The sequence below is a fragment of the Eptatretus burgeri genome, chromosome 12 (genome assembly GCF_056783735.1).
Source record: "Eptatretus burgeri isolate ZD-2024b chromosome 12, Ebu_testis_v1, whole genome shotgun sequence".
Lineage (NCBI taxonomy): Eukaryota > Metazoa > Chordata > Myxini > Myxiniformes > Myxinidae > Eptatretus > Eptatretus burgeri.
This window is the reverse complement of record NC_140972.1, coordinates 46,615,686-46,629,568: the sequence shown is the minus strand read 5'-3', so window position 1 is coordinate 46,629,568 and position 13,883 is coordinate 46,615,686. Positions and strand designations below refer to the sequence as shown.

General features: G+C 43.3%; 1 protein-coding gene across 2 annotated transcripts in view; it reads right to left on the bottom strand.

Moving 5' to 3' along the window:
* TFG (trafficking from ER to golgi regulator) overlaps window positions 1–13,883 on the bottom strand; it is a 35,752-nt gene that overhangs the window by 4,409 nt on the left and 17,460 nt on the right. For both annotated transcript variants that reach the window (XM_085850369.1, XM_085850370.1), the window contains exons 4-7: window positions 12,187–12,327; window positions 7,884–8,033; window positions 6,513–6,677; window positions 2,881–2,961 (exon numbers count right to left, since the gene is read on the bottom strand). In XM_085850369.1, coding sequence (XP_085706495.1) covers window positions 2,881–2,961; window positions 6,513–6,677; window positions 7,884–8,033; window positions 12,187–12,327 — 537 coding nt within the window. The remainder of the gene's footprint in view (window positions 1–2,880; window positions 2,962–6,512; window positions 6,678–7,883; window positions 8,034–12,186; window positions 12,328–13,883) is intronic.

The following is a 13,883-nucleotide window of genomic DNA, read 5'->3' as shown; positions in this document are numbered from 1 at the left end:
GCTCTCTCATCCCTGAGCTTGCCAACATCCAGCCTAGGCTGGGATGGTACCATTCTCCAGGATTTAAAGTGCAGCTTTAGAGTTGCTACAACAAGCCTGTGGTCAGTATTGAGGAACTGAGCACTCTGGTAGACCCTGCAGTTCTGGATCATCCTCCAACAACCGTCAATGAGGACATGGTCAATCTCCTTTGCCACACCACCAGCATTGGAATACCAAGTCCAGCGATGAGCTTGTGGGCGCTGAAACCATGAACTGGCCACCCTAAGTCCATGACTTCTTGCAAAGTCAAGGAACTTAGTGCTATTCAGGTTCACGGTTCCAGACCCATGGGGACCAACACACACCTCATAACCATCCCTATCAGTTCCAGTCGATGCATTGAAATCCCCCAAGACGAGAAGTGTATCTCGTCTGGGGCACTGATCAACCACAGACTCGAGCGTGGCGTAGAATGCATCCTTCACGGTGAGATCACTCGCCTCAGTCGGAGCATAAACAGAGACCAGGGAAATGACACCTAAGGAGTGACGAATCATTAATTTCATAATATGCTCGTTGACCGGTGTTACCTCAATTATCATTGGGGTCAGCTTATTGGACACAGCTACAGCAACTCCTTGGTATGGTAACCATCAGAGCGACCAGACCAATAGTAGGTGTAACCATCCACTATTATCTCGCCGCAATCCGGTCTCCGAACCTCAGGGAGAGCTGCAATCCCGATGTCCAAACGCTTGAGCTCAGATGATAACAGAGACAGGTGATCATCCTCTCTTAGGGATAGGACATTCCAGACACCCACCCGAAGGGACCGCCTCAGGTTAACCCAAGGAGACCGCCGTCTGGTAGACGACACCTCAGCACCACTCCGCCACACTCTCCCGCAATCTGACCCAGGGATGTTACCCCGTGGTTTCCCTCCTATCATCAAAGATTGGGGGTCCCGAAGGCTTTGCCCCAATCCCGTCATCCGGTGAGCTGCCCTGCGAAGGGAAGCTGCACAGGAGGTACTCCCACGGAGTGGGTTTTCAGATTTTTTTGCGTTTTTGTGTTTTGCGGAATGAAGGGTTTTACGGTGGCCAGAGTGCAAATCCTGCCACCAACCTCCTAATAAAAAAAAAGTAACCCAACTGCAGGAGGACATCCGCAGACAGTTGGGCACTAGATATGGATGGCCGTCGGCTCACAAGGAGCTCCTCCACCCTTTAGGAAGGGGAGAGAAAAAAAACCCCAAAAAACAAGGAAGGCGAGGGAGTGGGGGGAAATAACCCAGAAACCCAAAAAGAGGTGGGCTTGGAGAGGGTTAATGGGGTTAGAAAGGATCAGGGGTATAGATGGGTGGGGGGGGGTGACCTGAGATTGAAAAACGAGATTGAACAGACTGAGGAAGTTAGTCCACAGATGAAAGTGAAGAACAAATGATTGGAGGTGAGCAGTTTCATGAAGAGAACCACCATGCTCTTCATGTTCCATGAAAGAATAAATGTATTGCTGTGCTTCATAAACATAACATTAACAAACTCTTAAAGCTGGATGCATCTGTCTGTCTCTGTCTCCCTCATCACCAACGACAACTCGCAGATAAGTACCAGAATCATCCAAACTCTTTTCTGCATCAACTGTAGTATCATGGCACTCACTCTGAAGCATTTGTTTTTTTAGCCGCATCGCGTTGCGAACGCTGGCTCTAAGAGAGCTCCGCATTGTTGTTGTTGTTGTTCTTCTTCTGGTGAAGACAAAACCTTTATGACGCGGCTCTTGGACACATTTGTTCTTGTTGATACTAAAACAGCTACTGTATTGGTTGTCAAATGTGAGACAAGTGGTTGAAGTATCTTAAACCACCCGATTTGGATGACCAAAAGTGTTCCGAATGATAACGTGGAATGACACTTTCTGTAATATAGTTTGAAACAAATACACTGGTGGGGGAAATAAGCTTCAGGACATTCCTGACTACATTCCACATTCATTGTTGCAATGGAGATTTCGAAGCAATGCCACATGGTACCGATGATTTGCATCAATGTGCATGAAATAATTAACAAAGATGGATGAAGTTTAGGTAATCACCCCTGTCCATTTGTCTGTTTGCAAGCAGGATATCTCAGAAGGTTATGAGCAGACTTGGACAAAACTTGGTGGACAGGTTGGGTCGAAGGTCGAATCGAATCGATGAGATTTCGGTGAAGATCCAGACATGAGAATTTTAAAGTGATGAATCACGATTGCGATATAGAGCCAAACACGATCATACAGCACGGTCTCAAACCGTTGTGGACGGATTATGACAAAACCTGGTGGATGAGTTGGATAGTTGACAAGAACAAGCAGATTAATTTTTGGTTGAGGTCCGGATGCAGTTCAGTTCAGGTCCAGCCCATTAGTGGGATACAAAATATAAACGGTTCAGCCTGGCAGAGGGACATGCTGTACTGAGTGCCATTGTAGTTGCTTGTTGTAATACAAGGCAACTTGACAGCCTTATGCCAGATGAATAATGTGCTACAGCGAAGTGACTATTTCAGGAGGAAAATACCCATGTACTGTTGAAACAAACAAATAAATGTGACTGTGCCAAGAAAATTTAAATTTTCTCAAAGCGGTAATAACATTTCGGAACGTGAACACTGAACATGTTAAATAGAACATCCATAATTCCTTCTCCAACCTGCAATGTAAATGCATCAACAAGTAGTGTTTATATGTTAAAACCCTAAGTGTTTTACAGTCAGTGGAGGCAGTCCATCATCCAGGTGGACAATATCCTGCAAAATGATCACCCAGGTGGGCTCCAGTTGTTGTTGCACTTACATTATGGGTTAGATAAGGAATGATTGATGTTTATACAACATGTTCATGACCTTTGCTAGTTACCTTGTGGATAAACTTGTTGAGGAAATGCATGTTGAGGAGGTTGCTGCTGTTGAGCATTTCCAAACTGCATATATCCCTGACCTGTCACACAAGCACACAAATAAATTTCCATGTCTAAATACCTACCCATCTTTGGGTACCTTCCACTGCCAACAATCCCATGGTAGCATTGAAAATACCTGATGTTGCTCTGACTAACCAATGCAATGCATTTCGATATTTTATGTAATTATAATCTTCAGGCCAAAACATTTCATTCATAAAAAGTTTTGTGGTTCCTAAGCTAAGCTCTGGTATTTTTAAGTGACTAATTATTGGGTAACACAAGAAATACCCATGTTACATCAATTAACAGACTGCATTATGTTGACATGCAGTAACTGGTCTTGCCCTGCGAGTTCACTCGTGTTTTATGAAATGACTTGCAGTGAAAAATAAAGGTGAAAGTTTTGACCTTGCAAGCACAGCAAGCACAATTCCGAAAAGTTTGAGAGAGACTGGTGGTTTGGAAGAGGTCAGATGTGAAAAAGCAAGGTGGCGGTGGGGGTAGGGGTGTGGAAGCATGGTTATGGTATTGAACAGTCAATGCTACATTTATTGCGACTTGGAATGAACGTTCACGAGACAGTGCCGAAAGAAAGTATTCCCACCCCTCGGCTTTCGTAACATTTTGTTGTTTTCCAGCCTGAATTTAATATGGATTTAAATTTAAAGTTTTTTTTTTTGTCACCGATCTACACAACAACCCTATGACAGTGAAAACATGTTTTTAGAATGTTTTACAAATTAGTTAAAAATGAAAAGCTGAAATGTCTTGCATCAATAAGTATTCTACCCCCTGAGTCAATACTTTGTAGAAGCACCTTGGTCAGTGATTACAGCTTTAAATCTTCTTGGGCATGTCTGTGTCAGCTTTGCACATATGGATTTGGGGATTTTCTCCCATTCTTTCTTGCAGGTTTGCTCAAGCTATCAAGTTGGATGGGGAGCATCGGTGAACAGCAATCTTTAAGTCTTTCCACAGATTTCTCAATGGGATTCAAGTCTGGGCTTTGGCTGGGCCACTCAAGGACTTTCACGTTCTTGGTCTAATTCTAAAGCCAATCCAGTGTTGCTTATTCTCAAAGATTTGCCTGTAGTATTGGCTCCATTCATTGTTCCCTCTATCCTTACAAGTCTCCCAGTCCCTGCCGCTGAAAAGCATAACGCTGACACCACCATGCGTCACGGTAGGGATGGTGTTCGATGGGTGGTGAGCTGTGCTTGGTTTCCACCAGACATAACCTTTTGCATTCAGTCCAAAGAGTTTAACCTTCATCTCATCAGACCACAGAGTCTTTTGCCTCATGCTCTGAGTCTTTTTCTCAGGAGTGGCTTTCGTCTGGCCACTCTCCGATAAAGCCTAGATTTATGAAGTGCTGCAGAGACTGTTGTCCTGGCAGTTTCTCCCATCTTAGCCAAGGAACTCTGTAGTTCTGTCAGAGTGGTCATTGGGTTCTTGGTCACCGAAATCGAATTTTTGTCATAGAACTCTGAGATAGAATTGTGAGGAGGCATAACTAGGTGCTCGGTTTGGTTGGACGGCAAGCTCAAGGAAGAGTCTGGGTAGTCCCATATTCTTTCCATTTCCTCATGATGGAGCTCACTGTGCTTTTGGGAACTTTCAACAAGAGAAATTGTTATATTCGCTTCCCCATATATATGCCTCCACAAAAGCCCATATCAAAGTTATACGGATAGTTCCTTCGACTTCATGGTAGAGTTTGACATGCACTGTCAACCATGGGACCTTATATTGAAAGGTGTACTGCTTTCTAAATCATGTCCGATCAATTTCATTGGCCACAGGTGGACTCCAATCAAGTTGTTGAGACATCTCAAGAATGATGAAAGGAAAATGGATGCACATGAGCTCAATTTGGTGTGCCATAGCAAAGGGGTTGAATACTTATTGCCGAAAGATATTTCCGGTTTTCATTTTTTTTAATTAAGAAAAAATTTTTAAAAACACTTTCACTTTGTCATTATGGGGTATTTTGTGTAAATCGGTGATAAAAAAATTTCAATTTCATCCATTTTAAATTCAGGCTGCAACCCAAAATATGAAAAAGTCAAGGCGTGTGAATACTGTTACGGTTGTGGGGGTAGATTTAAGGATTTAAATGGGAGTTTAGCATTGTGTAGGGTTGCTTGGTCCAGGGCGAGTAGAAGTATCTTGATGGAACCAAGTTAGGGAATCTGTGAGCTTAAGTGTTACATGTCACCAGACGAGGGGTGTTAATTAGCCTAGAGAGTAAGAATAAGTCCCCCCAGTGCGTGATTGCCCTCTGTGATTCTCCCTATGTTTTTTTTTTTAATATTTCAAGCCAGGCCGTAATATTTCAATTCCCGGGTTTGGGGGTGAGCAGGCCACGCCCCGGAGGCGGAGGATATAGAGCGCAGAAGGAGAGGGGAGTGATCGAAGACGCAAGAGAGGCTGGTGCATCGCACAGGGGGATTGAGGAAGGCTTCCATCTGAAAAGGACGGGAGTTCGGCAGAGCACACACACGAATGAAGTCGGTGTGAGGACCGCACGAGGCAGGTGGCACCTTTGGAAGAGGAAGGCATAGATTTGACGTTATTGAGCCGGCGTGTGGAAAGCTGCTTGTGGATGCCTTGTGTATGTCTGCCCTGCAACGTGAGAAGCGCCATTTTGCGCGCGTGTGTCCTGCTACAAGTGAAGCGCCATTCTGCCTGCATGTGCACGTGCTGGTGGAAGCGCCTCCATTCCGGGTTTGATGGGGATCAGCTCTGACCCAAGCTGAGTACCAGTGTATTTAAAAGGCGAGGGGGGGAGGGGTTATTTTCATTTTTGTCACCCGTTTGTCAGTATTTGTGTCCGTGTACGAGGCCTCGACCACCAGAGTTATTTATTTATTATTGGTATCATTTCCTTTTGAATTATCCTGTTGTAAATATTTGTGTATGTTCATTAAATGTATTCCTTTTGAAGAAATTGTATTTGTGTAACTGCCGTGGGTTCGCGAATTAAGCCCCTCCCCCCCGTGTATCCGTTCCATTCCCAGTACTCCTCCGCCGTCCACCATCGCCCTCTGCCATGTCCTTCGAGCACATGTTTAAATCTGTCGATCAACGTGTCGGCCTCCTAATAAAGACCGCTTGGCCGTCTGGGAGCTGTTGGTGTTAACCATCTGGCTCCGACAAATTTGGGTCGGGAGGTTAACTTGGGTCGGCCACCCCCGCGACAATACTTTCTGAAGGCACTGTATGTATATATATATATATATATATATATACATTGATAAACATATCCCATATTGTTGAACCAAATGTTTTGCTTTAACATCTGTTTCGTTAAAAGTTAGAAAATAAATAAATACATAAAAACCTCCTGCCAAACTACCATAACATTTTCTGCTCCAATACCGCAAACAATGAAATTTGACAAATATCATCAATTATCCATATAAATAAAAAATAAAGATGTACTTCATGTTCCCCGAAGACCTGTCATATAATGGTCCCTCCTTTGATATGATGCACTGAATTCAAGCGGTTTCCAATTCAACTAATTTTTCAATGGAGGTCAGGCGTGGAAAAAAAAAAAAAAAAAAAAAAAATATCACTGCACCCTGATGTGATGGCTGTGGCTGCGGCTGCGGCTGCGGCTGCGGCTGTGGCTGCGGCTGTGCTTGATAGGGTGCCATGCTGGGAATCCCATGACCAGATGAGGCAGAATGAATACTGTCTGGAGTTCCAGCTCGTTCTTCTATTCCCATAACCGCACCTGAAGGTACTGCAAATAAAACGGTAAACAATGTAATTGAAGAGACAAATACGTGCACTGTTGATGTAATAACAATGCCATCCACATTGAACAACAATATTTTGTGCAGCACAAAAGATTCCATTTTGCAATTCGGAAGTCGATTTATGCAAGCGTTCTAGATAGAGCTATCACTTTCAGTTAAGGAAACAAAATACTGCAATAAAAGTTGGCATTTAAACAGCAGCCATGATCATTTGCAATTTTTTCAGCTGTAAAATGCTATGCCAAGCCATTTGAAAAATGTTTCAAGTAAATCGGTGAAATATTTTACTTCAATGATTTGTGCAATCATTTTGCTGGCACAAAAATGAGAGCTTGACAGGGGGGGGGGGGTCAAAGATAGTAGAATTTTGCATACAACCAAGTAGCTTGTCAGAATTTGGCAGGAGAAGGGGCAAAGCAAAAATGAAGTGGAACATGGTAGTGGAGATGGACACTAGAGAGGTGGCAGTGCAGAAAGAGAATGCTCGGGATAGAGGGGTGTGGAAAGAGAAAACTCATGCAGCTGATCACACAAGGTGAGGAACAACTAGTAAACGAATTCACTGAGCCCCAACGCAAGTTCACTAGACCTTCAGGTTGACTGATGTAATGCAATGCCAATATCAAATATGCACATATAACCATCTATGACCTCCATGACCATGCTCTTTCCAGAGCGTCAGCGCTAGCCAGGAAGTAACGAGGCAGATAATACACCGGGTGGTTTTACACTACTCTGTGTAGCTGCAGTCGGAGCAGGAATTTTCATTTTGGTCAGGGTATCAGCACACAATCACATACTCTTTTATAAAGGCACCTTGGAATAATTAACATCCAGCAATGAACACGACAAGATAGTACACCCAACGCAACTTATGAGTGTGTCAAAGGATGACACACTCAATGATGCTATGCCTTGCCAGTTTAATCGCCAGGTCAGAAATCAAACTCAAATATCCCCAGCTCAAAAAGCAAGTGAACTACCTCTGCAGGGATGTCATGGAGTTTTTGTGAAAAAAAAAACTAGATTAACAAGTTGCTGCACAAAGTACCAAAACACAAACTCCGAAGGGGTTTATGTCGACAAGAGATGGGGGAAGGGGTTGAGGACCACGCAGGAGCTGAAGAGATGTGGCAAAATTGATGAAGAACAGGTTGAAGCTCCCTTTCAAAAGAAAAAGTTTCACTTACCATGCATTGGTTGATCATCTTTTAATCCAAAAGCAGCCATGACATTTCCTCCTGTAGACTTAAGAGGATCAAATGCAGAAACAGAGCCAGGGTTAGGGAGAACTGAAGGAGTTGGACCCGTGGGGCTTGACTCTTCCCGGGATGGAGGATCTGTGGGTACAGAGAAAAATAAAATAAAATAAAATAAAATAAAATAAAATAAAAGGGAGGGGGTGTAAATAATATAAATCAAGTGCGTTAGCAAAGGAAACATCTCAAACAATGGACAAAAATACAGAAACAGGCACAGAGACAGAGCTCACTCCAAAGAAATGTCTTCTTCGATCATGCAGCAAAGGGCTGTGGGGTAGCATCATTAGCTGAGGGCGTGGCTGTGCCACTAATGCAATGGGCTCTGCTGGTTAGGGCAGGAATTTGGAATTTGGTCATGGTGATAGCTCACAGACTCCACACAAAGGACTCCATGGGAACTTTAACATTCGCAAACAGATGCTGACAGACGGGATGCTTGTTAAGAGGGACAGCACATGCACTGATGAATCATCCTGCCTGTTTTCTTCTTGCGTTTGGCAGCGTGGCTCCCAGGTAGCTATCATTTTGTTGGGGCGCGACTGCCACTGATGCTGTGGCGCTATACCAGTACACTGGTACTCATTTCGCCGACCTCGGAAGGATGACAGGCTGAGTCAACCCCACCTTGTGTTAATGCAGCAGCCAACGGGGCTTGAACTCAGGATCGTAAGATCCCAAGCCAGCCACCCAAACCACTAAGCCAACACCAGGCTGTGCCCTGCCTGTGAAACATCAGGATGACAATTTAAAGTTGGGTCAAAATTCAAACACAGGCTAGACAGCTTCGAGGCAAGTATGCGTACCTCTAGGCCATCCTGTCAGACCAAAGAAATGAGCAATATTAGTATTTTAAACAGGAGACAGGATGTCTCATTGACATAACCCAACACATCCTGACTGGTACACAAGACCGAACTGGCTAATCTTTGAAGAATAAAAGCAAGAAAGGTTGATGTCTGACAACAAGTGTGGAGGGGGAGGCGGAGGGGGGGGGGACTTTAAACAAATCAAAGGAAAGATCAAATACTGCATTGGAGCAATCAGAAATAACCCAAATAAGCAAAGATGGAGTCATCAAGAGGAATCTGGAGAGGATTCAGGTTTCAGCAGCTACTCCTCCTACCCTCAAATTCATGCAGGTGCAGCCAAGTGAGCCTTACAAAAACAAATTGTAAGAATTCACTTCTCCATAGACAGATAAATAAATAGAGACAAATTAAGAGTAAACAAAAGATGAGGAAAATGAATATTAAAAAAAAAAAGCAAAAAAAAAAAAGCAAGATTTTGCACAAATAAAGACAAATGTGAAAAGGTAGAAAGACATGTGAAAGAGAAAGGAACAAAGATCAAAGATGTCAGGAAGAACCTGGATAGATAGACTTCAGCAGTTACTCCCTCCTCAAGGATTAAACACAGCAACAGGTAAAAGCAATACACTGCAAGGGCTGTTGGAAGGGAATTCGTTCCCAGTAGAGAGAGTGGAATATTTAGGGAGTTTGACAGGAATGTCCTTCGACAGCATAATGGCAGTGACCCATGGAAATTCCACGTAATGTAAAATGCAGCTTCAAGTCCTCAACCCCCACTACCCACCCAGTCCTCACCCCTCCCCCCCTTTCCCAACTCTATCCATTCTCTGCTCCATCTTCCTTCTTCTTCAAGTACTCAACCTCCCAACCCCACAACTCCAAGGCCACATAATAGTCGGTGGATATGCAAACGAGGGACTGAGCCCATTTACTGCCCGAGAAACTTCGTGCTTCCATTCATACACGGCATTGTCAGAGCACTCTTTTGTACACTTCACATGTGCATGAAAAGAAAGTAGAAGAATTAGTAAATGGTCACAGATTCCGTTTGTCAGGGGATTCATTTGGAAGGGAATTCAATTTTTTTTAACTTCCGGTAGGTGTGTGAACTAACAACTGAGCATATAAATCATGTGCACAACAAAAATGAATACAACTCAAAATTGCATAAATATCAGTATTTGAAAATCAAACCTCCACGTGCACCGTCTGGACACAAGAGCTCTTAAATGAGGCATCATTCAGCATTGTAAGTGTTGTGGTTACGATGTTTACCCAGCTCAGACACAATCGGGCAACTTGCATCAATACATCGATATATAGAGATAATATACTCTACCAGTCTAAAGTTTAAGAACACCCCCATTTTTCAGTTTTTACTGAAATTTAAGCAGTTCAAGTCCAGTGAATAACCTGAAATAGAGCAAAGCTAAGCGGTAAACTGCCAGAGGTTACAAAAAACAAGTTTAGGTAACCAAAAACTGAAAAATAATGTAAATTTCAGACTTGTTAAAAAAAGGCCCTACTCAGGGAACAAGTAATGGGTTAGCAACTGCAGCTGTTCTGCAGCAATGGAAGTAAATTAAGCCTTGAAAGATGATGCAAACAATTCCTACGGGTGTCTCAACTTTTGATGGTTAGTTACAAACCCTCTGTCTGTCTAAAAGCAGTGTTGGAACAGACTGTATTGCTTCACCCTCTGAAGCATTATTTGAACAATATTGCACTGCAGGAAGTAGTATATTGCGATCAAAATTGCGAGAAAAAGACAATTAACAAAGGAAGACAGACCATTATAACCCTTAAAAGTGCATGTCTTTCCTTCAGAGAAATTGCAAAGAAGCCAAGGTGTCAGTGAGTACAATTTCCTACACCATCAAAAGGCACTTGGAAACTGGAGGAAACTCTGTCAGGAAGAGGTCTGGCAGACCCAAAGCCACAACATAATTCATCAGAAGACAAGTTTCTGAGAGTCAACAGCTCGCGTGATAGGCGGCTCACAGGACAGCAGCTTCAAGCACAGCTTAACACTGGTCGAAGTAAGGAAGTCTCAGTTTCAACTGTGAAGAGAAAACTTCGAGCTGCAGGTTCGACAGGTCGAGTGGCAGAAAGAAAGCCATTGCTAAGATGGCAAAATAAGAAAAAATAGCACCGCAAAGCGGGCGTAACCCCTCAGCCCCTTGACACAAACCAATTTCAAGATGGTGGCCATATTGAAAATCGCAGCACGCCCATTTTCGAAAGGAACCTTCCTCGACTCAACCCCAACACACCCAGAAAAAATGGATTTAATCGGACAAGGCGTTCTCCTCGAAATCGACGGAAACCAATTTCAACATGGCTGCCATGGAGGCCACATTGAAAATGGCAGCGCCCCCATTTTAGAAAGGAACCTTCCTCTACTCAACCCCAGCACACCCTGCAAAAATGGATTTAATCGGACAAGGTGTTCTCCTCTAAATTTACGGAAACCAAAAGTTGACAGACGCCCGGACAACGCCTACGACGACAATACCCCTTAGGCAATTCGGGCCGAGGGGTAAAAGAGGCTTGCCTGAGCCATGAAGAACCGCCAGTGGACTACTGAAAACTGGAAGAAGGTCTTATGGACCGATGAATCAAAATTTGAAATCTTCGGTTCATCACGCAGGGTTTTTGTACGCCGTCGAGTCAGCGAAAGGATGGTTCCTCAGTGTGTGACACCAACTGTCAAACATGGAGGAGGAAGGAAGCGTGATGATCTGGGGCTTTTTTGCTGGATCCAGAGTCGGCGACTTGCATAGAGTGACTGGCACCCTGAACCAAAAGGGCTACCACAGCATTTTTCAGCACCATTCAATGCCCTCTGGTCTACATCAAGTTGGTCAGGGGTTCATCCTACAGCAAGATAACGACCCAAAACATACATCCATGTTATGTCAGAACTACCTTCGAAGAAAAGAACAAGACGGTAGGCTTCAAATCATGGAATGGCCAGCACAGTCTCCAGACTTAAACCCCTTAAAAACTTTTGACTGGTAGAGTACATGCATGAAAATATTCAGTTCGATTGGGCACAGGGTACCATTCATTATCATCCAGAGAAAAAAAATACATCTTTAATAGATGAGAAAGTGAGCAACTCGATGGAAAACGTTTTTTCCAAAACTCTCCTCCACTTCCAACAAAATAAGAAAAATATATAAAAACGGTGAAAGTTGTGCCAGCAGTAGATTTCAGAATACATGCAGCACACTATTAGAAGGATAAAATACTCAACATTTACATCAACTTGAAGCAGTCCCGAAAGCAGAATGTCAAGTTTATTATTATTATTATTATTTTTTGCAATAACATAACGGTTAGCATGAAGTACAAAGAAAGAAAGAAAGAAAAAGAAGCGATCAAGCAAACAACATATGCCAGCAAAAGTGGAGTCTTGCCAGTCGTGTGCTGAGCTGGAGGAGCTGGCTGTCGCATCTCCAGCGAGTCGAGAAGGGAATTGAGCCTGTTGCGTAGAAATGAAAGCTCTTGACGCAAACTGCTGACTTGGTCAGATTCCAATGGTCTTGGCTCTCCATTAACTGAAAAAAAGGTGATTGGGCATTGTGGAAGAAAGGAAGCAGTGGTCATGCATTGAAAGCAATTTGAAGCAACTAAAAATATATTTTTTCAAATGAGCTCTTTCAGCTCATTCATAAGCCTCAACCCATCACATTTGTCTCAAAGCTGTCTAGTCTGGGTTTGAATCGCTGCCCAGCTATAAACTGTCATCTTGGTGTTTCACAGGCAGGGCGAGACATCAATATGTGTGCCGTTCCTCAGATGGACATCAAACTGGGAGTCCTGTTTGCCAGCATTAGCTGGTGGAGGCTAAACATTACATGGTGTCCTTTGTAAAGAGTAGGTGAGCTATCACCGGCACTACGAACAAATTACAAATTCCTGCCCTAACTTTAGGCAAACGACGGGCCTGGCCAGCTGGTTCATGAAAGACTCGGGCCAAGCTTCCCCCAGCCAATCTCACAGGAACATGGAAGTAATTGTGGCCGCTAAGGTAGAATAAGATAAGCCTTAACCATTGGAAGAAAAGAAATGAAATGAAAATGTGAGATTTGAGAACAGGCCAGAGTGAAATTCGTTAAATTTGGATCCATGCGTTTCTGGGATGGCTGGGCAACACACAAAAAGTGAGAAGATTAAAAAATAATAATAATAATAAATAATAAATGATGCATAAGAGAGAACCTGTGCTTTCAAGGTCATTGAAAAATTATGAAATAAATAAATAAAGGAAATAACTTTAAAAAACTGTACAAGGGATAAATTCCAGATGCCTTACGAAAACTGCAATATACTATAAATGGTTGAGGTGCGTGCGTTTGTTTGTTTCTTAGTGTTTGCTTGTATGTGTATGTGTCATGTTTATTTGTGGAGTTCTATTCGACCATTCTGATTAGTGGGGCAGATAACAGCAATTTTTGAGAGGAATCGTGCAAATGATGATACAAGCATCAAATTTGGCACATTTGTTCTCCAGGGGAGTCTAATCAAATTTGCCTGATTGGCCATTTGAAAATCCAAATTTTGAAGAATTTGAAAAAATAAAAATAAAAACTTCAAAAAAGTCAAGATCACGAATCAATGTTGGATGCTGGCTGAGATTGGTGAACGTTTCAGAAACATCATCAAAGACGTTCCAAGTCTGCCATGCAGTTTACTTCCCTTTACCGCGGAAGGCAGACACGACGTCACATCCAGTGAACGCATGGAAGTATGGGATCCCTCGAGCTTTCTCAGAGCCGTATTGCAGAAACTACCTCATGGACTGGAATCCATCGCGCCTTGGCTCCTTGGCCAAAGGCGATCCACATGTTCTCAAGACCTAGTTCCTGTAAGGATGGCAGTACAGATATTGCTATGACTAGTACGTCCATGTCATTAGCCTTAATGATAATGGACTTGCTACCATCCGTCGTTGCATCCCTGGCGTGTACAAAATATTCGAGTGTCAGCTTCTTCATGACAACATGGAGACACAGCATCCGGTGACTTCCTTGTGTTGCTAATGGCATCTTCTTTTGTGACAATGACTGTGCTTGTCGTCTGTGCTTCAAACATCTTTTCCGCAGGGAAGTGA